The sequence below is a fragment of the Toxorhynchites rutilus genome, chromosome 1 (assembly GCF_029784135.1).
Source record: "Toxorhynchites rutilus septentrionalis strain SRP chromosome 1, ASM2978413v1, whole genome shotgun sequence".
Classification (NCBI taxonomy): Eukaryota; Metazoa; Arthropoda; class Insecta; order Diptera; family Culicidae; genus Toxorhynchites; species Toxorhynchites rutilus.
In genome coordinates, this window is record NC_073744.1 from 31665132 (window position 1) to 31688987 (window position 23856).

The 23856-nt window shown below is 39.2% G+C and overlaps 2 protein-coding genes across 4 annotated transcripts; one reads left to right on the plus strand and one right to left on the minus strand.

Moving 5' to 3' along the window:
* Positions 1–1930: 1930 nt before the first annotated feature.
* Positions 1931–14048, minus strand: LOC129779544 (probable maleylacetoacetate isomerase 2). 3 transcript variants are annotated; one of them, XM_055787107.1, is made up of 4 exons: positions 13810–14048; positions 13307–13484; positions 2797–2915; positions 1931–2734 (listed from the first exon to the last, which is right to left on the minus strand). In XM_055787107.1, the coding sequence occupies exons 1-4, from the start codon at positions 13831–13833 to the stop codon at positions 2396–2398; spliced, it is 660 nt and encodes a 219-aa protein (XP_055643082.1). In that variant the 5' UTR covers positions 13834–14048; the 3' UTR covers positions 1931–2395. The 3 variants fall into 3 exon arrangements, with proteins under 3 accessions (XP_055643082.1, XP_055643074.1, XP_055643065.1); XM_055787099.1 differs by lacking the exon at positions 13810–14048 and having other exon boundaries at positions 13307–13604; XM_055787090.1 differs by lacking the exons at positions 1931–2734; positions 2797–2915; positions 13810–14048 and adding exons at positions 10610–11718; positions 11779–13242 and having other exon boundaries at positions 13307–13444.
* On the plus strand, positions 2067–4524 carry LOC129779562 (uncharacterized). Its single transcript, XM_055787119.1, has 3 exons — positions 2067–2770; positions 2830–3262; positions 3328–4524. The coding sequence occupies exon 3, from the start codon at positions 3466–3468 to the stop codon at positions 4030–4032; it is 567 nt and encodes a 188-aa protein (XP_055643094.1). The 5' UTR covers positions 2067–2770; positions 2830–3262; positions 3328–3465; the 3' UTR covers positions 4033–4524.
* Positions 14049–23856: the final 9808 nt, after the last annotated feature.

The following is a 23856-nucleotide window of genomic DNA, read 5'->3' on the forward strand; positions in this document are numbered from 1 at the left end:
TCAACGTAGCATTAATCGATTATTTGAAAAAAAATGAGAACTCCAATTTTTGCTGGCACAGGTGTGTAGAATGATGTGCCTACTTTGTTTTCGGCACATGCTCTTCAGTTGTCAAAATGGCCTCCACGAAAGAGGAACTGCGTTTAATAATTCAGCACGCGCACAAAGAATTTCCACTTTTGTCGCATAATCAGTTAGCGAAAAAGCTCAATTTGCCTCAAACGACGGTGTCTCAAGTGATTAGAGTGTTTGGGGAGAGGTTGAACACAACTCGGAAGCCTGGAAGTGGAGGAAACCGCATTCCGACGGTCGAACAGACAACCAAAATGGTGAAGAGGACATACACGAGCAATCCAAACTTATCGCTCCGGGACGTGGCAGATAAAGTCGGAGTGTCCCAAACCACGGTGCAAAGCGCCAAGAAAAGAGCTGGGCTGTCAATGTACAAGAAGGTAAAGACGAAAATCAAAACAAATCGGCCAAAACGAGGACACGGAAGTTGTATACTGCGATGTTGACCAAATTCGACTGTATCGTTATGGATGACGAGATATACGTCAAAACCGACTTTAACCAGCTTCCGGGACAAGAATTCTATACGGCGACGGGAAGGGGCAAGGTGACAGCACATTAAATTGTCGTAATTCGCAAAGAAATATCTGGTTTGGCAGGCGATATGCTCGAGCAGCATGAAGAGCAGCATTTTTGTAACAACCGGTACAATCAACCAGGGAGTTTATGTTAAAGAGTGTCTCCAAAAACGACTCCCGCCGTTCTTGCAACAGCACACGGGTTCCGTGCTGTTTTGGCCGGATTTGGCCTCATGCCTCTACGGCAAAAAGGCCCTGGAGTGGTATGAGGCCAACAACGTCCAATTCGTGCCTAAGGATAAGAACCTGCCCAATACCCCAGAGCTTCGCCCGATCGAAAAATACTGGGCCATCGTAAGGCGGAACATAAGGAAAACAAAAAAAAGCGTTATTTTGTCTTAGCACTTTTTGGTCGTTCCACCCTTTAAAATGTTTCACAACAGAATTTTATGCAAAATTTTCTCATCTTTCAAATGAATGTAATTTTTCAAAAAAGGAACTGGGTATTTTATAGAACATTTTAAAGTTTTCACAATTTGCTGTGCGATCGTTTTGTCATGAAATATTCATAATCCTGAATCAAAGGATAATTCTTCATTGGATCGAGAATATCTCTGGAAAACAGATTCTACTGGAATTTAATATAAATCTATTCGATTGGCGTTTGCAATCACAATTAGTAAAGCTCAGGATCAATCTTCGAAGTTGTATAGTTTATATTCAGATGCGGATTGTTCCTCAACAGGTCAACTATTTTTTACTTGTCTACAAACCAGATAGCCTTTATATTTTCGCTGAAAATGGAAAAACAAAAAAATATATATATTCTCAAGTATTTCAAAATTAAACGAAACTTATGCTTTGTTATGCTACTCATTTCTCTGCCGTACAACAACAATGGGCCGCAGCAAAGCTGGTACAGCAAGTAAAATTTGAAATAAAATAAACTTAAATGGAATTTAGACGCAATTCAGTTATTACCTTATTATTTTAATTAAAAAATGAAAAATGTCCACGTGGACAAAGGGGGGTAGAGGTATGAAAATGTCCACGCTTGTCCACGGAGGGGGAAGGAGGGAGTCTAAAATAGTGCTTTTTCTGGCCACGTGGTATGTGGACAGCCTCTATTCGTCTTTGCAGGAATAAGCACACCATAACATTCCAATAGCTATCCGGAGTAAATAAATTTTGAGTTGACATTTTCTATTGAAGTGAAAATTCAGCAGCAGGCTCGTCGTTTTAGATGGGCAAATACGAATCATTACTTTGTTTCGTTGGCTACCCCTGTGTTTCACGTTTTCAGTAGGTGGGGCTTTCGGATCAAATATTACGCCTGCGGATGTTCACAATGTTCTCGTATAATTTTGTCGCTGAAATAGTTCAATGGCACAATGAAACGTAACGCACATAAGCAACGCAAAACAAAAATACGACGACAGAAAGCTAACACCAGGCTGTCATTCTTCAAACATTCAAGCCAATGACAAGTTGTATTTTAAAATCGTTACAAATAGACACAAATATAATCGGCTTCCGATTCTTGTCGGAAAATTCTAGCCGTAATTCTCATAAATGCAATAAAATCGTATATTTTTATAGATAACCTTCACGATTGGTCATCTCATCTCTCATCCCTTATAAAATTTATCGCACTTTTCAAAAATGTGCCCTCAGCTTCTGGTTGGAATAATATTATTGTTTTTTTTTTCAGGTTAAACTTTATAGCTCATAAGCAAATTCAATCGTTTGTGTGTGTATGTTTGTGTATAGATTGGCAAAATTCACCCTGTCTTACTGTTACTTGCTTATTTGGCAGCCTCTGGTGGGCAGTCCGGCTGGTTGGAGGGATGCGCCGCGCGGAAAGCTGGGTGCCCTTCCAGCTCGCGGTCGATGCGCAGAATTATCGGATAGGGACGCAGATCCACGTGGAAGCGGCGAGCGTTGAAAACCTGCGGCACCAGGCAGCAGTCGGCGAGCGTGATTTCATCGCCAACGCAAAATTTCCCCGCCGAGGTCGACAGGAGCTTCTCGATCGCCCGAAAGCCACGGGTGATCCAGTGCTGGGCCCATTCCTTCTTCTTTTCCTCGCCCACGTGAATGAGCACGATCAGATTCTGGAGCGGCTGGACGCCGGAGGCGATCACCTGCAAAAGAATGTATCACAAATTAAGATAGAACATGTATGGAGAGAGAAGCGCCGGAATACCTCGCAGATTTCACGAACTTTGGCACGTTTCAGAACATCTTGCGGTAGCAGCGGACGTTGGGGCCGCGTCTCTTCCAGATAATGCATAATTGCCAGTGACTCAACCAACGTATGGCCATCTGTAGGGAAATAGATTAAATAAACAGATTGTGGATTAGCGTCATCATGCGATTAGGATGTTATGAACGCACAGTAAGCAATACATTGCAGGAAATTCAATTACTTATCTAGGAAGCAAGATATGATATGAATTTGTAGCAACAATTTTCAGTTGAAAATTGATTACAGTTTTCTTATCAAAATATTCGCCAAGTTTTGCTCATGAAAGTTTCTTCGAGTGGTCTTATCGAGTGATTTGGCCATTATTCTACCAGAACTAACGGCGATAGGTGTTTTCAAGAAGTATTGGTATATTTTGTGTAAACTAATGATGTTGAGGGTCCTGTTTTTATTGGGCTTCGGACAGGTAAATTTCTTGTTTGAGGTGCGTGACGATCTACTGACCCCAATTTGTTCCCATTCGTTTTTCAGATGGTTCTTTCTAGCGCGTTCATCGAAAAGTCCGTCGAAAATGGCATACCGTCTGAAGCAACGAATCGACTGACCGAACTCGATTAACTCTTCAACAAGCTGCATTATGACGTCGATTACAAACTGAGAATCTACCGAATGGATCACTCATTACGGTTGAAAAATCTTAACGCTCAGTTCATCTCCCGGTACGGCTTCCTGGTGAGTAATATCTCAGAAACCAAACAGCACGCCAAGGATGAAATTCTGGAGCACGCGCTACAAATCGGTGGCACCCAGAATCCATGCATCGTGACGAAATACAACGAGACGAACCGTCGGGCCAGCCAGGTGGCGGATGATCTCAGTGTGACGATGAGGAACTTGGCGACGGACTTGACCCATGTCACGAGAAATTTCTTCTACCCAAACGTACTGCGGTATCAGCTGGAGTCGACCGAACTGCAATCGGCAGTTGTGCAGAGGCTGGCCCTTCCGGATGCACTAATCAATCTCCCAGATACGTTGGAAGATTTGGAGGCTCATCTTCGCGAGAACGCTGACATGGTTGACCGTGTGGTGCTCCTTCTGGATCACGAGGTGGCTGCCTTCGGAGGCATCATGAACCGAATTAGGAGAGAGATATTCACGGAGGCCGATGAGATCATGAGCGAGTATGTTTCAAATATGGATAAGCTGATAGAAGAAGCGTTGCAGTGTGTTTGAAGAGAAGTTGTAACGGCAGTTGTTTTTATTCGACTTTCTAATGCTAGTATCTGCCAATGGGTAATTTAATCGTCCGTACTTTCTTTTGCGTTCCCCAATGCTTGTTTTGAACCACTTGTTTGCTCATGTTTACATAGAATCCTGACAAACCATTTACATTTCACATCAATAAATACATAGAAGGCGAAGAACAAACACGTATACAGAACGATTGGTATTCCTACTGACAATTATAATTTCTTTATGAAACTCTGCTGATTTACTGATAAATCACACATATTGAAAAGCAAGCGGCGGGCTCTCATAATAAACACCGAAACGAAATCCACCCTTCGCTGATCCGCGCTTCTGGAAAGTACGACAAATTTCAATATTATAGTCCGAGTTTATTTGTCTCCAGATATGAATCATAGCAAGGATTTTCAGATATCAAGCAAGCGGAATATGTTTACCAGCATGTAGACATCTAAACGATGTATCTCCACGAGCAGCTATAGGAGATCTTTATACGTCAATCTCTGGGGTATGCGAGTGGAAAGCCAAACTAAGTCTTCCGGTCGCGGCGCAGCATCTAAACATGTTGTTTGTGCTTGCCGATTGATCTTTGAAACATGATTTTACAGACATCATTTCCTCCAGTGACATTCTTTTGCTTTTACGTGCTACAAATCATGACACAAAAGTGAACGAGACAACTCTGCTTCGGTTCGCACTTCGTGATACACGATGAAACGAACCAAAATGTCGAACCTCTCCATGCATCATGAAGCAGCAGGATCATGCCTAGTGATCCCCGATAATCGTTCGATTAATCGATTAATTGAATACAGAAATCGATTATTAATCGAACGAATACTGCGCAACCAATAATCGAGGCGAACGAATAACTTACGTCGATTAATCGATCCAAACCCTGAGCAAAAAAAACATTTTACAGTTATTCAATTGTTTATCTAATGAAAAACAACATTTTATTGTTTGCGATAGATGCGTAGAAATATTCCCTATCAATTGATGCAAATATCTTTCCAATCCAGTATGAAATGTTTGAGTTATACGCATTCGAAATCTTGCATTTTTTCGTGCATGTTCTGTGTTTAGGTTTTCATTTTACCCCCTATATATTCCGGTTAGACGTAGTCCCACGTCAAAATATCCTTGTGCAGAATTTATTGGAGATTTCAAAACTGCCTTTCGATTTGCGATGCGATAGCTGTTTATTGAATCATTCATCATCAAAGACGAAAGGATAATTTATCATTCAAACTTAAATATCTCTGTGTGGAAAGGTCCTACAGGAACGTTCTTGGAGCCAAAAAATTGTGTTAGTCCAGAATATTCTTGAAAAAAAAATCGATTTTTCATTTCTTCCAGATATTGTAGCTCACCACACCTACATACACCAAGATAAAAAAAATGTACGTACAATATTCTAATATCTGAAAGTTAAAGCTTCAAAACGATTTACATCCCATCGATATGCCTTTATTTTTCACGAAGTTACAGCATGTCAAAAATCACTTAAAATTTCCGACTTCGCATTCTGTTCCTCTAATTTTTTTGTCGAGTGTATAACTAAAATAAAGAGCTTGAAGGGAAGTTACCTCCGAAAAACTGCAGCAGCTTTGCTGGAAGCTTGAATTTCAAGAGTAAGTCCAGAGAGCGATATTGTTTCCGTTTGTTGTTCTATCATCTTTTATCACGAATTGTTGTCATAACACGGACAAACACACTGAGAATCTATTCTAAGCAAAATTTAGTTGTAAATAGAAATCATTTATATTCCATAGCATCGCATATAAAAATAATTTACCTTGTTATTGAATTTAGTGGACATCAATTAGCATCATTCGAGCATAACGGGTGTTAAATAAAAAATGAGAATTTTTTCAATACCTTTCAGTAACTCAAATAAAGAGCGTAAAATTTTCTTTCTCCAAGAAAATTGCTCTTTGGGCTCCCTAGAAACAGTAGACGTTTTCGGTTTTGCTAGTTTGAATTTAGTCAAAGCAAAAATGGCGTCGAAACAGCACGTGCTCCGCGATCGCATTGTACGGTTCTACGAAACGCATTTCCAAAATGTACCTGTCAGTACGGTATATCGTATCCTTGGTTCCCTGAACGTAGAGCGGAAGTGGTCGTCCGGTGACGATAATGACGAAGCAGAGGAAGACATCGTTAAAGAAGCTGTTTGACAACAAGGACGCAACCAGCCTGCGTGACGCCGGTCGGAAATATGGCTGCTCCCACGTATTGATCCATTGGATGATGGATGGAATCGTCTGCAGGAAGAAGACGAGGTCGCCGTGACAGGAGGTCCGCATGAAAATAGCGAGACGGGATGTCCGCACGGGGAACAGCGAGACGGGATGTCCGCACGTAAAAGCGAGACAGAATGTCCGCACGCAAAAAAAGCGAGACGGGATGTCCGCACGGAATAAGCGAAGTGGAATGTCCACAATAACGAGATGGGAGGTCTGCAGGTGCATAGTGGGAGCGAGACGGGATATCCACATGACCATTGCAAGATAGCATCATTGGGCGTCTACCGATAAACTGGAGTGATCATTATTGGAATCGATTATTGCTGTCTCATGCAACATTCATACTCTGGTTACGGTCCATGTTCGTTTTTTGAAGCACCGCCGAATGTATTTATGAGCAAATGTTGGTGACAGAATATACGAAATAATATGGTTGGGTTTTGAAAGGTGCGTTCTAGAAACTAGGGGAAATAAAGTATACGAAAGCAAAAAGACTACTGGGTTGCAACGTATTACGCGAAGATTAGTTAGTTTTCTAGTCATATTCCGCAAGGATAGTATCTCCTAACTCAGAAACTAATGAACCTTTTGAAGCTTGCAGCGGGAAAATTCAGGTAGTTGGCATCTGCACTAATAGAGCAGGAAAAAGTTCCCAGTATCTAGGCGGAAGCAGGGAACAGAACAAAAAGCGCTAATGGAGCTAGTTGAGAGGCTCCAAGCAATGAACCAAAAGAGGAATGAGTATGTAAGAATATATGTACCATATGTATTTATTTATTTATATATTGCAAGATAGTCTATACACCAAGGACTAGATGAACCAATTCTACGCAAGATTGTCGGAGAAAGTTCATCTTTGCAATATAACAGTGCCGACGACGACAGGTTTGTCAGAATGCAACTTTTAAAAGGCATGCGTATCAAGGTGTTGGGCAAATCAACGCGGTTATTATGATACGAAACAAACTTTTTCATCCAGTCAATCACACGTGAGGAGGCGTTCGAAACGGGAGCGATACCATCTGGGTCACGTCGGGTGTTCACGGTAGCACGAAAACAGCTCGCATCGCTCATTGAATAATATAAAAAAGGTCGGTACATGGCATCTAATCATCGATCACAAACTAAACAAGAGAGAATAGCATGTAAAAAAACAAAGAGCTGGTCGACGTTCTCGTTGCCCTAAATCGTACCGTATGTACCACAAATTCGAAACATGTCCTTGAGATAATCTTAGATACAAGATGCAACGTTTGTGAAATCACCGGGTATCTTGACGTTGCTTGTAGAAATAGCTGCAATTAGAGCACAAAAAAATCCACACAGAAAGACAACATAATAGTATGGCCAACCGAAGAGAATGAGAAATAGGATGCTGAAAAACAAAAAAATAATTATTTCTCACGCATGTTTTCGAAGAAACAAACCTTCGTCTTTCTTTTCCTTGCAAATTATTCTGCTTCCGTCGTCTCGTTGAATTATCCTGGGATTACTCTGGAGTTTGGAATTGCTTCAGAATAGATTCATTCGCTCTTAAGCATGAGTTCCCTCAGATTTTTGCGATCGTTTGTTTTTGTTTTCGTTTCTGTGCGACAGATGAGGTGTCTATGCAGAATCCATCTACGAAGTACGTCAAATGATTGAGCCACTCAGATTCCCGTGTTGGGAATGAAGCAAGGTATCAAATAAATGCATATGAGGGTTTACATGAAGAAAAATTACATGTTTGGTTGTTTCGTAATTTTTGAAATTGTTTCAATATGTAGAACAATTTTAGCTATAGTATTACCGTCTTATTCGCCACCAGGAATATATACTTGACTTCGCTCTTAGGTTTCTTTTTTTTTAAAGTATGGCACCATATATAATGATAACTTTACCGATAACGAGTATTAAGCTTCACTAAAATATTACCCCATGCGTGTTTATACTTGATACATCATTATCTTTGGCATCACACATTTAGCTGCCCAGCACCAAGCACACGTAAGCGGGATTCATTATAGTATTGGAAGATTCCTTGGTTTTAGGAGTTACATACGTACTACAATATCAAATGGATTAAACATTTATTTCTCTTGAGTAGAGGGGAGATGTGTGGTATACATCATTAAGGGAGTGTGAAATGAGCTTACTCATTTAATAGAAGTGTGAACCGAACTGAACTCGACGTACTTGACACATACGGTGAACCAGTGTGAGTGATACCACTATATAATACAAGGGATACCACAACTACTTGTATCTCATAGTATGCGATGCTCTGGTTAATATGTATAACCATGACTCGACCTCTCTCCTCTTCCGGCGTTCGGACCGAATAGACGAGCTCTAACGTTGGGGGATTTTCCCTTCGGAGCGTGAAGTTCACAGTTATGTTGTACATCGCCATTTCCGACCGGTACATTTCAAAGCCTTGGTTTAAGCCGAGCGGTCTGGCAATCAACCAACAAATCTATCGAGAAGAGTGTCTCGAGAAAATCCTGCTGCCGTTCCTGAACGAGCATCACGCGGATGGGAAGTACGTCTTCTGGCCGGACAAGGCGTCTTCCCATTACGAAAAGAAGACGCTGGCGTTTCTTGAGGAGAAAAAGATACCGTTCGTGCCGAAAGATCGTAACCCAACAAACTTGCCCCAGTGCCGCCCAATAGAGGATTTCTTTGGCTCACTCAGTGCCCTAGTGTATAAAAACAATTGGAGGGCCAAGGACACGAAGCAACTGACTACAAGAATCCGGACTTGTATCCGGAAAATGGACGTAAGTGCCGTACAACGTTCTTGTGAGAGCATCGCGACAAAGTTGCGTCGAACAGCAGACCACGGCCCTTACCCAAACATTCACTGACATTTTTTTGAATAAAATACATTATGTTATTAATAAAAAATACTGAAATCGATGAAAAAAAAAATTTTTTATGTGTGGTTGAAAAAATTCTCATTTTTTATTTAACACCCGTTGTGTGCTGCACATAAATTAAGCCAAAATATTGGAGAATCGCCTTTATCTGGTTACCGCACATAAAATCTATATAAAAATTATTTTCAGTGTTGGGAATAAGAATGTTTCACGATTTTTACTTATTATAATCAGCGAGATGAATAACGTACACAATGTTCATATAATTCCAGACGATAATATGTAAAAACATTGCTGAAATTGACTTTTTCCCTATTTTGAGTTATATAAAGTAAAAAGAATCCATTTTGAGCACATTTCTAAAATGAATCCATTATTATATGTAACCGCCCAAAAAATTTAATTCCATGGGCAATATTAATCTAATGTATATGCGCGGCTAGATTGCAAAAATATATGTGTCGTACAGATAAATCTGATATGAAATTTTTTTTCGGTGTATCATATTTTCTGTATCAAACATTTAAGTGCGATTCACATACAACATACACGTCACGTTCACGTCCCGTCACGTCACGATACGTCAATGATTCTACCATGCAATTCTCATGAAAACATTCACATACACCAGCAACGTAACGACCCGTCAGCATACGTTCAACGAAAACGACCGGCAGGGTTTGTAGAAAAGAATAATTGACGGAGACGGACGGCTCGTTTGGTTTTTGTCTGGGCTTTGTGTCTCGGCTTTTGTTTTGATTTGGTTGTACAGTAATTTACATCTACATCGACATTAAGCTAATTGAACAGATCTCTGATGCAACACGTTTAATTAGACATTTTTACCTCTAGTTTGACATTTTTGTAAACATTGAGTTCGGGGCCCAAATTATGGCCCCACATTGAAAGTCGCCACCAGTCGCAAATGTCCAATTACTGGTCAAAACCGACTTCAATGCGACACTGAATGGTGCCTCAGCATATCGCTTTAAAAGTAACTCACTGTACTTTTTATGCCAACATAACTCTTAGCTCCAAATTTCGGAGTGAAAATCATTCGCGACTAGTTGAAATAATTATTCTATTTATTATTATTGTTGCATAAGGGTCGGACTACGGGGTTTAAGCATTTAAATAATTGAATTCAATGATTCTTATTGAATTTTTCTAAATTTAGAACTGATTCTAGGCATGCTGATTTGAAAGAGGGCATTGCAATTTCAAATTGTTGTAGGTGGCGACACCATGAATAAAATTAAAGAAATCATTCGTTTGGCATTTGACGTGACGGTGCGGGTGGAAGCATTGACTGCATGTGTGAATTGGTGGAGACGTTGACGGAACGTAGACGTTCTTCTCCGTAACGTGCTATGTGAATCGCACATTATTTGCAAGTGATTGAAATTCTTGAACGAGAATTGTGTCTGAAAATAATCTGATATTATAATGACGAGTTTTGGTAGAAGTGCTAGAAAATTTATATTTAAAGTAAATTGTAAATTGACAGGAAACGTGATTGTTTGCAGGTATTAATAACAAAAAATAAATTTTGGGCGGGACAAAGTTTGCCGGGTCGGCTAGTAGTATAATATGTTAGCATAGTAAAAAAATGTTTATAAGAAATTTGTATGAATATTTGAGCATCATTAATATCCGATTCATTGCTCTGATAATATGAAGGACTTATTTCATCAAAGAACTGAAGAATATGTTTCATACGAAGAATCGCCGTGAACTCTGCACTCAGATAAGCCAAATCTCTGCCAAAAATACTCCGCTAATGGTTATTATTTCTCGAAATAAAAAAAAATCCTGATAAAAATGTTTTGATGACTGAATTTTTAGTCTCTCACAGCAGCTTCAGTTTACGCTTTGTACGGAACAGGACACAAACTAATGTCGTCTCGTATGCGTTCGATGTGCTCGTCCGTTTTCTCAATCAAGCCATCCAGACAGTTGGAATGGCTGGCAACGATATCCTGCCCCTGAGCATGCATTCCATCGATGTTATCCTGCATTGTGGGAAGTACACTCTCCCTCCAAAGTAGCTCTAGCTCGTAGTACGCACGAAGCATCGTATCGACATGGCGCTCCGGCTGTGTGACCGAGTTGTGCATAGAAAACGACCACAACATGTACTCGCTGATCGAGGTGGTCAGTCGCTGTAATATATCAAGATTCTCCTGGAAAGTGTCACCGACACTATCCTTAGTTTCGGAAACATTCGCAGCACATTCGCTGATTCCGTCGCCGAATGCCCGCTGCTCTTCTTGCAGCCGCGAGCGTTGTGTCAGCAGACACTTCTCATCGCCACCCGCCAGCAGTTTCTCCGCGATGACCTCGTCGGTCTCATTCGCTTTACGCTGGATCTCATCGTGTGCGATTGCTATGTCCTTCAAAATATCTCCGTTTATCCAGCGGTACATGAATTGGTGACCGGCTCGAGCAAACTGCTGGAGTTCAGTTTTCTCCTGGTACATTCTCTCGTATAGCTCATGGTATTCTTTGACGAGACCGGTGAGGTCGCTGAGTCCGGATTTAATCGACGGTGCCGCTGATGCAATCTGGGGGAAATTTCTTGTAAACGATGGTGGATCTGAAGACACATTCAAGCATGTACTTACCACAAAAAGCGTTGCCAGCGAAAGAGTGAACCTTGCCGTGGATACCATTTTGAGAGCTATTTGACTCAGATTGCAAATATGTCCCAAAACTTGCAGAATATATATAGATTTCCGACATCGTTATTCAATCGAGTCAGATTAGATTACCGCATTTCGGAGATTATCGGTGGACAAATGTTCAGCTAAATGAGTGTTTCCTTATCTGCTGTCCTGTTAGTTATGGCAGTAGAACCACACTTCACTTATCTAATCTAGTGATCCAAAGCGGCCGTCCAAATGACCTTTTTGTTAAGATAAAATAGTCTACAGAAAAATTGCACACTTTCTGTTGCACTGGACACTTTCGCCTTAGTGATCGAGATTACAGTGTTGTTTTGTGACCTAACGAGTACATCCATCGGCACTATGTTACCCATGCAGAAATTTGTAGTAATAGCGGTATTCGCTATCACTCAACTGACTGTATCCAGCACCTTCCCTTCATTCATAGGCTATCAGGAACAGTTTAGTAACTACAGTGCAGTGGGGGAGCGTATCATGCAAACCAAACGTGCTAAAAACTCCAATGAAATCAACCTTTTCAACAAAGTTCTGCTCCAAATACTGGCCAATGGGACGAATGAACTGCGCCGTATGAGAAGCGCAGCCCATCGGGAGCTGGAGGAAACCAGGCCCGGAAATCAAACCTGTTTGGAGGAGGTACAGCAACAGCTGCTCAAGTATGATTCAGATGCGGTGGCAAATATCCGAGGCTGTGCGATACAAGCGTTCAATTCTCTTGAGCCCCTAACCACAGATGACTTCTTCCGTTATGCGAATTATGTCAACAGGGAATTGACTAGAATCACTCACCACACCCTGGATGTCCTTGGAATATATAACAAAGTGTTGGAGATGGACTATGTGGATGCGATGTTAGAGAAGTATTATCATGATTTCGTTTGGATGTATGATAAATATCAACTAGTGCTTGATGAAGAGTTGAAACGGTTCAAGAATTATCATCCGATTATGTGCACTTTGAAAGCATGTGTCGATACTATGGTTTATTTTTATAAAGTCTTGCTCATCTTTGCATTCAATGACATGCGTGAGAACTGTGAGTTAGAGAACGAGTAATTTTCAAAGTTTGAAAAATTAACAATGGAAAATGAAACAATAGAACCAAATGGCAAAACCACCTCATCTTTGAATTTGAAGATATTTTATTACAAAATGCAATCTTATGTTCAGCTTCACATTCAATTTCACATTCCCGGCTTCTTTATTCACTATTTGATACTCTGCATTTTTATATTTAATTTATTTTTACCATTCACCATTTTTTAGGCGAGGAGCGATAAGCTGCAATGACCTCTCATATTGCATACACGGTTCATCTCCCAGAATAGAATCATATACAGAACATAATTTGATTATTCCTCCCCCACATATTTACACAACCGAAAACATGGTAAAAGTGTTCTGAAAAATGTCTCATGAAAGGCATGCACTCCTACTAAATACATAGGCCATCATAAACACTTACCAATCTGCAGTGCCGGAACCTGTTCCATGGGGTTTACCTCACGGTACTCGTTGCAGTGCTGCTCTCCGCCCGATTTTATCAAACTGATCGGCTTAATGTCGTATGGAATCTCCTTCAGGTTGAGCGCTATCCTGACGCGCCACGAGCAGGAACTCCGCCAGTACGAGTACAGTATTGGCTGCGAATTATCCGGAATAGTATTAAGTTCAACATTGACCGATTGCATCTTGATTGGAACTAATCAATTCTGTCGAGTCGGGACAAATGCTAGCAAGTGGCTATTTTAACTGTTTAAAGCTGAGAACAGGTTTGTATTTATTTCAGGGTTCGTTTTATTCTTAATCCCAATAGCGTCTAGCTTGTTGCCTAACCAGACAGGGGTAAGCATACTTAATCCATTGGTCCAGCTGATGAAGGTCAATTTTGTTTGAAGCCATTCTTTTGCAAACAGTTCAGGCGTCAACCAAATCAATTTTTGGTCCCCATCGTTAATCGAAACTTACCTTCGACATCGCCGAAAGCGACATCGCATTGTGAAACTTTGAATAGTTAATTTTGCTGCCGTAACGTTGCACCGTGAAAAGAAAAATATACACACTTTAGAGAATTGGATATAATAGTTTCAAATAGTTTCGATAACAGACGGTGGTAAATGGCAGAGATAACGAAGACAAGGATACTGGACTGGACTGGAGGCAACCGGTATGTGTGTCCTTAGGAGTTTGTTTACGCTTTCACTTTCTCGAAGGATACGCACTTGGCAGCACTGTGGGGTGAGGACATGCGCATTCGTGTTGGCGGCATTGAGCTTCGTTTTCCAAGTTTGGGTAGCGATACTGACAATTATGGGTTTTCAAGCGGAATCAACACTCATTTATAACTAAAATTATCAATAAAATTTAGCTCTTACGTATCAAATACGTATTTTTCATAAAATAGTAACACTTTTGATCGCAAGTTGTGGAAAAATATTGAGCGAAAAATATCTGATAACATTTTTATATTATAATGAAGAGTTTTAGTAAAAATATCAGGAAATGTATCAATTAACGGTTAAGTAAGGGTCATGACATTATGCTTCAAGTAATCAAAAAACATTATGTAAAAATTTTCATTCAAATTTGAACATTTGAAATCTGCTTCCTGGCCTTCTAATCTCATACAGAACAGTTTGGGTCCCAAAATTGAATGTCGCCACCAGACGTCAACACTGTACATTAGTCGTCTAAGATTGCAGTGATCCATGATGTCGGTAAGGCAGAAAATAAGTTACCCGCTACTGAAAATTATGGTTCATTTACATCAACCCAGTCCTGGAAAAAAGGTAATGAAGATGGTCGAGTTTCGAGCGACATAGCATGCGCTGCCATAACTATTTCGCAAATAGTGACGTCAGTCGTTGTGTTTATCTTTGATTGCCCACCGCATCCATGTAAAAATGCTATTTTCAGGAAGTTATTTATCAATTAAAAACGTACGTTTTTGTAGAGCTCCCGCTGAATATGAGACTAATATGATAGCATGAAGTGAATATTTGTGAAATCACGTTGAAAAAGACGGATAAAAGTGATATTTACCCACGTTTATAGAAACAAACGAAGTTTCATTATTTTACCGTTATGAAGTTGATGTTTCGAAGGCTCTCAGTGTCGGTGTGTATGTTGTGAGATAATAATCGTCAATTAATCAAAATTTCACCGAAAATGTTACTGCTTTGGAGAACTAAGCATCCGATTGCTCTCTGGACCTTTTTGCCACATGAATAATCGAAATAAGCCACGATATAATTGTCATCTGTTAAAAAACAACCAGTTGAATGATTTCATGAGAATTTTGGCTCAAATTATCATGCAACCGTAAGTACTTTCAATATTGTTTTGTTTCTTCCATATACATTCCATATTGAATGCAAATCATTACAACACGATATTTGGCTTGCCAATACAGATACACTTCGCCTATTGCTTCACCTCTATATGTACCTCATTGATATCAATCCGAAAATTTGGGAAGGGAAAACCGCCGTTCTACGCATAGTTGTCCCATGTTACTTTTTGATAATTTTCACTTTTCTTTATGAAAGATTGTTTTTGCATAATCTAGGCAATAGACATAAAGTGAAGTGATAACTTTGATTGCGTTTTTCTCAGTTCTTGTTTTTGCAACATGTGACAAATATGCGAAGAACGGCAGATAAGCTCTTTCAAGAATTGTTATATAATACGACCCACTCGCTGAATTGTGGTTATTTTCGATAAATTTTCATGACAAATATAAGTTTTCACATATGGTGTAAGTTACGATTTATTCAATCGCAGACACCATACATGTAGATGTGAATCCGGAATCGGACGCGCATGCCGAAGTACAGTTAATTCCGACCAGTCTTGCGTGGAAAATTATCAATAACCGTTGAGTCCCGCATCGGTTCCAAGGGATCGACATTGAGCTTATTGTATAGTGTTTTTATTCACTGGGACTGACAAAGTAGGAGAATAAAAACTATATGGCTTTGTTTTCGGAAATGTTACAAAGTGTGATTACTATGTAGCCGAATTTTTGGTGTCCCTTACTTTCCATGAACTCCGCAACATTACGAAGGTCTAAAACTCGCTGTAATACTTTTCCTCTACTAAGCCATCGTTCCTCAATAGAATGTGAAATGTCTTAATAATGTGCGTCCGCATCTGCAAGAAATGGTTGAAATTTATTATAATTCAATGCGTAATCAAGTCATGAAAAAAACGGATTTTCTCTCGGTAAACGTAATATAATTATGAGTTGCACTTATTTATTAAACGGTTTTATATAGGTTGTCCGTTTGTATGTTTGTGACTTTGAAACTTTGTAACTTTGTATGAAGCGCTGTACCACATTAATAGAAATTTAACCCCCTTCCTGTTGACCGATTAATCTGAAATTTAGAACACATTTTTATCTCTGGTGTCATTATGAAACTGCGTATTCCATGATCTTGAAAATCCAAGATGGCGGCCGCTACAAAATGGCGGATTATGTATATCAAAACCTCATCAATAGGGGTAGCGAATGAAAGGGCTTATCCAGTAGTTACAATTATTTATGGAAAATGATTTACAAAGATGGCGACCGCTACAAAATGGCGGATTACGTATTTTCTCAGAACCCCATCAATATGTATATCAAATGAAAGGGATTGACTAGTAGAATACAGTAATTTATGAAAAAAGACAAATCCAAAATGGCCGGCACCACAAAATGGCACCATATACATTTTTTTCGAAACCTCATCAATATTGGTATCAAAAGAATGTTCTCGACTAGTAGAACATAGCAGATCATGAAAAATCCAACTCCAAGAAGAATACACCTTTAATACTACTGTCATTATAAAACTGCGTATTCAATGATCTTGAAAAATTCAATTTGGCCGTCGATAAAAATGGCTGAATGACTTGACTTGGAGAACACGAAACATAATAAACAACATAAATTCAAAAAGATCGCCGCCACTAAATGGTCGGCTATGTATTTTTTTGCAATCCCTCAAGATCGGTATCAAATGAAATGATTAGACTAATAGAATACAGTACATCATGAAAATATTCCGAAGAAAATTAGGTAAGAAATAAACGTTGGGTTTTTCATTATCCACAGTTCGTTGTTTCATCATATACCCCACGATTTTAGTCTCATCATTGTCCTAAATTAATGAAGGAACGGATTTGATAACTACTAACTGCTACTTGTCTAATTATTTTCTAGCTTTTAGTACATTAAACCGTTTAACTTAAACAGTTTTTTATGTATTTTATATATATTTATAAAATTCACTGTAATTTTGCAAATATCACGTTCAGCCGTGTTTTCTAGCCGATTTTTCAAAGTTTGGAGTGAATTAGAGGAGCAAATCGTTTCAGAAGTCCTACAATCTTACGCGACTCTCAGAACGAACGATTCGTAACTTTGGTTTTCATGCGTTTGTAGGTACAAATATTGTAAAGAGTGATGATACTTACACATATTCATACGAATTTCCATTAAATACACGCACTCATCACCCACAAACTCATAAAGACGAAAGTTACGAATCGTTCATTCTGAGAGTCGCGTAGGATTTTGTACTTCTAATACGATTTGCGATTAAATGCTCCTCTAAATTACTCCAAACTTTGAAAAATTGGCTAGAAAACACGGCTGAACGTATCAATATGAAACGTTCAAGGATGTTTATGGGATACACAAGGCTAAAAATTTGCCTGCAAACATTAGAACATACTGCTATATTTGCAGAATTACAGTGAATTTTGTAAAACACTATAAAAATTCTGTTTTTGGAACTTTTTTTATAATCGATGCAAAAAATTTAAATAATTTTTTTCCGTCAAAGTAACAAATTTTCCTTGTGCAAAATTTATTGGAGTTTTCAAAACTGCCTTTCGATTTGCGGTGCGATGGTTGTTTATTGAATTATTCTTCATTAAAGACGAAGGGGTAATTATCATTCAAACTGAAATATCTCTATGTGGGAAGATCCTACAGGAATGTTCTTGGAACCAAATTAAAGGTGATTAATGAGGTTAATTGGATTTGATGTTGAGTTGATTAGGCAAAAAGTTGAGTTAGTCCAGAATATTCTTGAAATAATTAAAAAAATCGATTTTTCATTTCTTCCCGATATAGTTGCCCACTACACCTACACACATCGAGATAAAAATACGTAAATATAATATCCTAATACCTTATACCTTTAGCTTCAAAATAATGCGCATACCATCGATATGCGTAGATTTTTCACGAAGTTACAACATTTCAAAAATCGCTTAAAATTCCCGACTTCACACTCTGTTCCTCTAATTATTAATTAATTAAAGATATGCATAGTCAATTTTTTAGAATTTTTCTAATCATCTCAGATATTTTCCAAAGTATTCTATCATTCTAATTTGGGTGAAGACAAACTTAACAATATACAAACGACGCAGATCTCATCAACCGCTCTCCTGTGTTGATATTTTCCACGTATGTACGTGGAAAATTTCTGATAATTTCTGAATAATTTCTCAGCATCAGATGGCGATCTTTCACATCAACCTTTCGACAGCAGTATGCTTATGATTTAATGTAATGTAAAGAAGAAAAAAAGCAGGACGTTGTATTCAAAACACGACCACATTGTTGACGTAAAACTACGCTTTTTATTTTGTTCAAGTTGCTTGTTAATAACTTCGGATGGAATGCTGCGAAATTTTTGAAATACCTATGTAGTAGAATGGTTTGGTCGCTCTGAAATGTTTTTTTTAATTGTAGAATCAGATGACGATAATTTATTGATAATTCATTCTTGCCCTCGCAAAACAATACACAAGCTGATCGCATGTCGCACTTTGTTTCATGTCAATGCATTGAAAATTTACCTCGAACGACATTCTTTTGGCCTTTTCGCAATTGACATACACTCGGCTACATGCACCTTAAGACATCAACGAAAATCAACCAGTACCAAACAAGTGTTCAACATAGCATGAATACAGGCGGCTTGAAGCGACTAAGAATATAAACACTTCTCATCATTTTACGCTATCCTCAAAAGAAACGTTTCTGTTTATATAACTGGCCTCGAAAAAAGTTGCATTAAATAAATGCTGTCTGTTAATCTCAAAAACGTCGAAAAGAGTTGCATTGCTTCATTATGATCAAGATTAGCTCAGATGCCATCCTTGTTGAAGCCAGTTTTGCGATTGGCACACGTACCCAAATAACTAACACCATTCCAGCAAGACATTCACTATAGTTTAGCTTGATATTCCTCAAATAATTATGGGGCGGAAAACAAGCGATGTTAAGTGCTTCGAATACAGAAAAAGTTTGAATATTTGCCTCAGCAGAGATCCATTATTCATACCCTAGCGCAAATATTCCTCTTCCGCTGTCTTCCTTTTCATTTATCATTGCTCATCATAGCATCAAAATATGAGATGATTGTTGCATCCCGACAGGGCCAATGCACTCGGGAGCAGATACAAATGTGACAACCCATTTGTGCGTAGCGAAGATGTGCTATTTGTATGTGTGTTTGGTGGGACAACGCCAGGCCACACACTTCTTTGGTGACGCGCCAGAAGCTCCGGGAGCTCGGATGGGAGGTTCTTTTGCATCCGTCGTATAGTCCGGACCTTGCACCAAGTGACTACCACCTGTTCTTGTCCATAGCGAACGAGCTAGGTAGTCAGAAGTTAGCCACAAAAGAGGCCTGTGAAAATTGGCTATCCAAGTTTTTTGCCAATAAAGAAGCGAGCTTCTCTGACAGGGGTATTATGAAGTTGGCATCTCGTTGGGAACAAGTCATCGAACAAAACGGCGCATATTTGACTTAAAACAGATGATTGTAACTAATTTTATGAACAACTGAAAATTCAAAAAAAATACAAAAAAAAATAAATAAATATATATATATATATATATATATATATATATATATATATATATATATATATATATAAACAATAAACAAATCATGGGGAATTTTCGATTTGTTTGGTATGTAAATCGTCACAATTCGTTCGCGCCAAAAATAGTTATTAACGTTCACTTTATTTCATAAAAACGTGACTTGTTTTCTGATTTGGCACCCTAAATGAAATACTTAGTTCTATGTCTATGTTTTGACATTCGGTAAATACTCATGCACTCAAAACATATACAAATCCGATATACTACTATGATAAGAAAGCAACTAGAATTTTAAACTAAGGGGCTGTCCACATACCACGTGGACAACTTTAGGGGGGGATAGGGGGTTACGAAAATGTCCACGCTTGTCCACAGCCAGGGGATGGGGGCGTAGATAATGTCCACGTGGAATCGGTAAATATTTTTCATGTAAAACATTCATGTTTATAGACAAAATTGAATGAGATCTGTTCTGTATTTACAAGATTTTCAAAACTATACGCCCACCCTGAGAATTCTGTATTCATCAATAAAAATACTAAGTTGCCTGAGAGTGCTGCCTGGTCAAACATCCATATTTTTTCATAAAACTGAACTTCTTTCTTGACATGTATAGTCTGAAAGAAACGCACATGAACTTGGGTCGAATAATTCATTCCAATCGGTAAAAGAGGCCCATGGATTCCGTCAGGACAAAGATCCCCAAAGACTTCTTCGTAATATTCGAGCATCACAATCACGTTCTTTAAGGCATACAATTCCATCGCCTTCAGTTCACGATTCAGCCGAAAAGATCATTCAACGATTACGGGTTTGCTGCTGAAAGGAAAATTCGTCATCAGATAAACAAGCTAGACGGAAGAACTAGTCTAAAAATGACTATAAAAAAAAAGGCGTGAATGCTGGAGTACTTCGTCGTTTTTCTCGGAAATACAAGAGCGGTCAAAATCGTCCCAAGAAGTAGCCGAAATTTTTTCTACCATACAAATGAAACACAATTTTCTACATTACTCGAGAATTAATCAAGCGAATGAAACCAAATTAGGCACATGGAGGTTTTAGGGTGCAATAAATGTTTCTGTGGTGGTTAGACTCTACACAACCCCCCCCCCGCCCACTCTTTAAAGGGGGGCTGCCATACAAATGAAACACAAATTTCTGCATAACTCGAAAACTAATCAAGCAAATGGAGCCAAACTTGGCATGTGAAGACTTTCCTTGGGTGAAAATGAACACAACAAAACAGACAGATTAAACCAAACGACCTGTTTTCGAGCGGGAACACACCTTGGTTTTTATCTATGAAAATTGAAATAAATCGTATCATATATCAAGTCATTTTTAACATATACAATTTTACACTTAAACTTATGCTTAATTTTTCACAATACACGATCGGTCATTGACATGAAACTTCACGAAGCAACCAACATTAAAGTTCTAAATTTAATTTTTTTTTGCTAGAATTAATCGTATCAATCACCTTACTTTCAATACAAAAAAAGTCCCCGACTTGCATATATTTGCCATGCCTTTTTCCCCAGACAGCTTGGTTTTGATGTCTCTGTTAGGGAACACATTTCGGTGGGAGCAAAAGCTCCCCCTACTTTCATGTATTTGCAATGCCGATTTCCCCCAGACAGCTTGGTTTTGATGCCTCTGTTAGGGAACCGCCGCATGTGTCGTCAATTTCGACCAATTAGAAGTGGGTATTTCCGTTAGGATAGGAGTTGAGATTTTTCAATTGTTCGATAGTTAGTTTTATGACAAATATTATTTTATTCAATATAAAAAATTGTTATGAAGTACCGAAATCGATTGACGCAAAAATTTCATCAATCCATCATGAAATTACTGAGCAAAAAGCGTTTGAAATTGGACAATTTTCACGATGTGCTCGATTTTCGATTTTCAATTTGTACCCCAATATGTTCCCGAAAGACGTAATCCTACGTCAAAAAAAACTTAATAACAAGGGTTGATTGGAGGGATGACAACCAAGACGTCCGTCTCGGTTGTCACCCGGTCACGCTACGCCACTGCATAGGTGCACGGATCGTATCTCTGGAGATCTATTTCTTGCAATGATGCTTTTTTTTTATTGATATCTTGTAGTTTTTTATAATATCAGTCTATTAGGTTGAATGAAAAGTTCATTTTGCTACTGATTACAATAAAATCGAGACACTTATCAAGATTAATCCTCGGTATACGACACATGTATTAGTAGATTTGCTACAGTTCTCTAAAACCACCGTTCATGAGCACCTGATAAAGCATGGGTTAGAAAAGCGCTTTGATGTATGGACTACCTATTAACTCATATTCCGGATCCCGATCGGATTTAACATATCGCAGTTCGAACGAGATCAACTTTTGCATTCTGCAATCCAATGTTGCAACATTCGTACAACCCGATGGGATTTGACTCGATCAGATTATAAAGGGTGTGCCACATCAAATTGCATCACGGAAAAAACGCGGTAGAAATTTAATTTTTAGGAATTATATCTTCAGCTTTTGCTTATAATCAGATAAGAGTGTATAGATCACGTTGGCCATGCTTCACTGTCAATTTTTCGTAAATTTGGAAAAATGTCGTCGAACGAAAAAGAGTGTCGTGAATTAATCCTGTGCACTCATTTCGAGAATCCGGAGTTGTCACAACGGGACATCGGTAAGATGCTGGGAATCGTCCAATCCACGGTCAGCAGAGTACTGAAACGATACTTCGAGAACCTAACCATCGACCGGAAGGTGAAGAACGGCAAAAATGGATGCTCGGTCAGTGCAAAAGATCACAAGCGCGTAGTTAAGCAGTTTAGACGTGATCCGAGAAGTTCGGTCCGGGATGTCGCCAATAAGCTGAATGGTGGGGAAGACGCGAGCCCGGAAGCTGTACACCGAAATGCTGACGAAGCCGCATTGCCTGGTAATGGACGACGAAACCTACGTCAAAGCGGACTTTCGTCAGCTGCCGGGCCTGTTGTTCTTCTCCGCAAAGGACAAATTCAGCGTTCCGGAGGAGATTCGCAAGCAGAAACTATCCAAGTTTGCCAAAAAGTACATGGTGTGACAAGCGATCTGCTCTTGCGGAAAGCGGAGCGCCCCCTTCGTGATGACCGGCACGGTAAACGGGCAGGTTTACCTTAAGGAGTGCCTACAGAAGCGCTTACTACCACTATTGAAGCAGCACGAGGGCCCGACCATCTTCTGGCCGGATCTCGCTTCGTGCCACTATTCAAAGAACGTGTTGGAGTGGTACGAAGCCAACGGGGTCACCTTCGTGCCAAAGGAAATGAACCCGCCCAACGCGCCGGAGCTTCGCCCAATAGAGAAATATTGGGCGATTATGAAGCAGGCCCTCCGGAAGAACCCAAAAGTTGTCAAATCGGAGGCGGACTTCAAGAGAAAATGGATTTCTGTTCGAAAAAAACTACAACCTGACGTTGTACAGAACCTTATGGACGGGGTAAAGAGGAAGGTGCGAGCATACGGGCTTGGGCTCGAAGTATGAATAAAAAGAAAATGCCAAAAGTTGTTTAATAGTTTTTATTTTACTGTCTAAAATTTTCAAAAGGATCGGTCTACTGGGCGAATTTCTACAGCGTTTTTTCCGTGATGCAATTTGATGTGACACACCCTTTAGAATGAGACATTGTGCTAAATTCAAATCTAAACGGATTCCGGAACGCATCTCAATGTGCAATTCGTTTCATGAACGCAACGCAAATACATATTTGTAGCGAATTGTGAAGGGCAAATCAATCACAATTATGTTGAGTTAAAGAAATCTTCGTTCGTTTGCTCAGTTAAACCAGGACCAATTAGCAAACGATTACTGAACCAAGATTCCGGCTAAATGTCAGACATATGGCACGGTTGGATTTTATGAGATTATTGCCAGCGGAGTTCTGGATCGATATCAGTTGCTGAATATCTAATAATAATTTTCAATTAATTTATTTAAATAAATAATTCAATGACACTACAAGATGAATGAAAATATTTTTTTTCTAAACTTTCAAGTTCTGTTTTGCGACCTTCATTCTGAGAATCAAAATAAAATGCCTTTGATGTTTGATTAAAAATGTGAAATGTTTATTCCATGTTAAAAA